Genomic DNA, 2,500 nt, shown 5'->3' on the forward strand with positions numbered 1-2,500 from the left:
AAAATTACACACACTCACACAACTTTGGACTGAAGTGGAACAGCGTGTGTCCAAAATAGCAGCGTGTGATTTACTAGACACTGGACTGAAATCCCTGTGGAATGTTTGCAGACCGTGTTTAAATCCAGAGCTGCGAGAAACTCCGGATCTTATAGAGTTAACAGCAGGAGCACACAGCTGAACCTGAGCGTGCGGATCAGTGGATCTGCTGACAGGTGACGGATACGACTGAAGCTCACAAACACAGAGCGGATTTACAGAGAGAAGCCCCAGAAAACCTGCCAGTCACAGATAAACTGAACACACACTCTCATATAAACACACACACACACACGAACACTCATATAAACACACACACACACTCATATAAAAACACACACACAAACACTCATATAAACACACACACACTCATATAAACACACACACACACACACACACACACCGCTGATTTATCACTCCAGAGGAGCGTTGTCTCGGGGCGTCGCTGCAGGATGTTATCAGATCTGACCGTCTTTCAGCACTAACAGTCCTGCTGTATGTTTACACTAAACTCTCCTTTTATTCTAGAAAACCAGAGAGAAAAGTCTGGACATTTATTACATTTCAGGACAGGGATTTTAAAAACCGTTTACTTGAGCTTGAGCTTAAATAATTTAACAACACATTCACATGCTCACGGTTCTCTGATATCAGTCAATGATTAAATGATTTATTATTTTACATTTTAAATTTACTAATTTAATATTTTTAATATATCAATTGGTTTAATATTTCAATAACAACACATTTATCAACACATTCAGATGTTGGTTATTGGTCACATGACATACAGCTAAACTAATCAAATATCTCATGTTTTTTTTCTGACCATGTTTATTTTAATTATTGCTCATGGTTATGACGATCATTATTAGCTGTGCTCAGGTGCTGTCGGAGCGCGGTCGTCATGGAGACCGGCCTGTCGCTGTCAGAGATCATCAGCGTCTGCGCGGCGCTGTGGAATAATTCAGATCAACAGCAGCACAGACCTCTGTCAAAACCAGCGACTGCTGCCGTGTGTGTGTGTGTGTGTGTGTGTGTGTGTGTGTGTGTGTGTGTGTGTGTGTGTGTGTGTGTGTGTGCTGGTTAGGGCATCAGTGTGCCGTTGCTAGGGTGTTGTGTGCGGTTGCTAGGTGTTTTCGTCCTGTCTTGGTGGTCTTCGGGAGTGTAGATGAGGCAGATATTACAGTATGATGCTTTCCTCAGAGTCAGAGATTCTCATTTTGTTGCTCATAAAGAGATTTCAGGGGTCTGACTGTCATCTTCTGTTCTAGTTCTAGTCTACAGCTGTCAGTATTTATTCATATTTAGCTCATATTCACTTTATACACATATTCATATAGTCATTTTTGATGATGATGATAATGTGTAGGAAAGGAACTCTTCTGGCTAATAACGGTCTGGCTCTGATCGCTGCGCTCCTATTGGCTCTGGGAGAGACGGCCGGATCCTTTGAGATGCTCATCATTGGTCGGTTTATCATCGGCATGGATTCAGGTCAGTCCTGATTGGCTGCTACAGAAAGTGTCAGATAATCAGATACTCAGTCACAGTAAAACAGCACATGAGCTCATTAGACATGAGATCTCGTTTATATCTCAGTCTATATCACAAACATCAGTGAAGGGATTCAGTTCATAAGAATAAAAATACTTACTTTCTAACTTTTATACACCATTCCCAAAAACACAACATATTCTTCCACATGTGGAATACAGCGTGGTGCACAGAAATAAACATTGCTAGCACCGAATGAGTGTCTGGAAAAGATAATAAACGCATGCCCTGTCCGTGTGTCAGGTGTGTCTCTGAGCGTGCTGCCCATGTATCTGGGGGAGATTTCTCCTCGGCAGGTGCGCGGCTCCATCGGTCAGTTTCACTCCATCTTCATCTGTCTGGGCGTTTTCATCGGGCAGGTGCTCGGACTGCCTGAGATCCTTGGACAGGTGAGTCTGCAGATGTTCTGGTCTTTGTTAGTCTCTTCTGCTCAGCAAGGCTGCATTTATTTGATCAAAAAAAAAAATAGTAAAATATCATTAGAATCTAAAACATCTGTTTTCTATGTGAATCTCTGTTAAAGTGTAATTTATTTCTGTGATGTGCAGCTGTATTTTCAGCATCATTACTCCAGTCTTCAGTGTCACATGATCTTCAGAAATCATTCTAATATGATGATTTGCTGCTCAAGAAACATTTCTGATTATTATCAATGTTGAAAACAGTTGTGCTGCACAATATTTGTGTGGAAACTGTGATAAACTATGAATCAAAAGTTTGGGGTCGGTAAAATTTATAAAAAACAAAAAGAAAGGCACTGTTTTGATATTTTATCTGATAATTTGGTAAATGATAGGTAAAAATTGATAGCATGAATGCACTGTAAGTCGATTTGGATAAAAGCGTCTGCTAAATGCATACATTTAATTTAATTTAAATGTAATTTTATAAGTCCATCATTCAA

The 2,500-nt window shown here is 40.2% G+C and overlaps 1 protein-coding gene across 1 annotated transcript in view; it reads left to right on the top strand.

Moving 5' to 3' along the window:
- Positions 1-2,500, top strand: part of slc2a9l2 (solute carrier family 2 member 9, like 2) — a 26,159-nt gene that overhangs the window by 11,496 nt on the left and 12,163 nt on the right. The window contains exons 5-6 of the mRNA XM_042770490.1: positions 1,412-1,536; positions 1,840-1,985. Of these exons, the coding sequence (XP_042626424.1) occupies positions 1,412-1,536; positions 1,840-1,985 (271 nt within the window). The remainder of the gene's footprint in view (positions 1-1,411; positions 1,537-1,839; positions 1,986-2,500) is intronic.

This window comes from Cyprinus carpio, chromosome A14 (assembly GCF_018340385.1).
Source record: "Cyprinus carpio isolate SPL01 chromosome A14, ASM1834038v1, whole genome shotgun sequence".
In the NCBI taxonomy this organism is placed as follows: domain Eukaryota; kingdom Metazoa; phylum Chordata; class Actinopteri; order Cypriniformes; family Cyprinidae; genus Cyprinus; species Cyprinus carpio.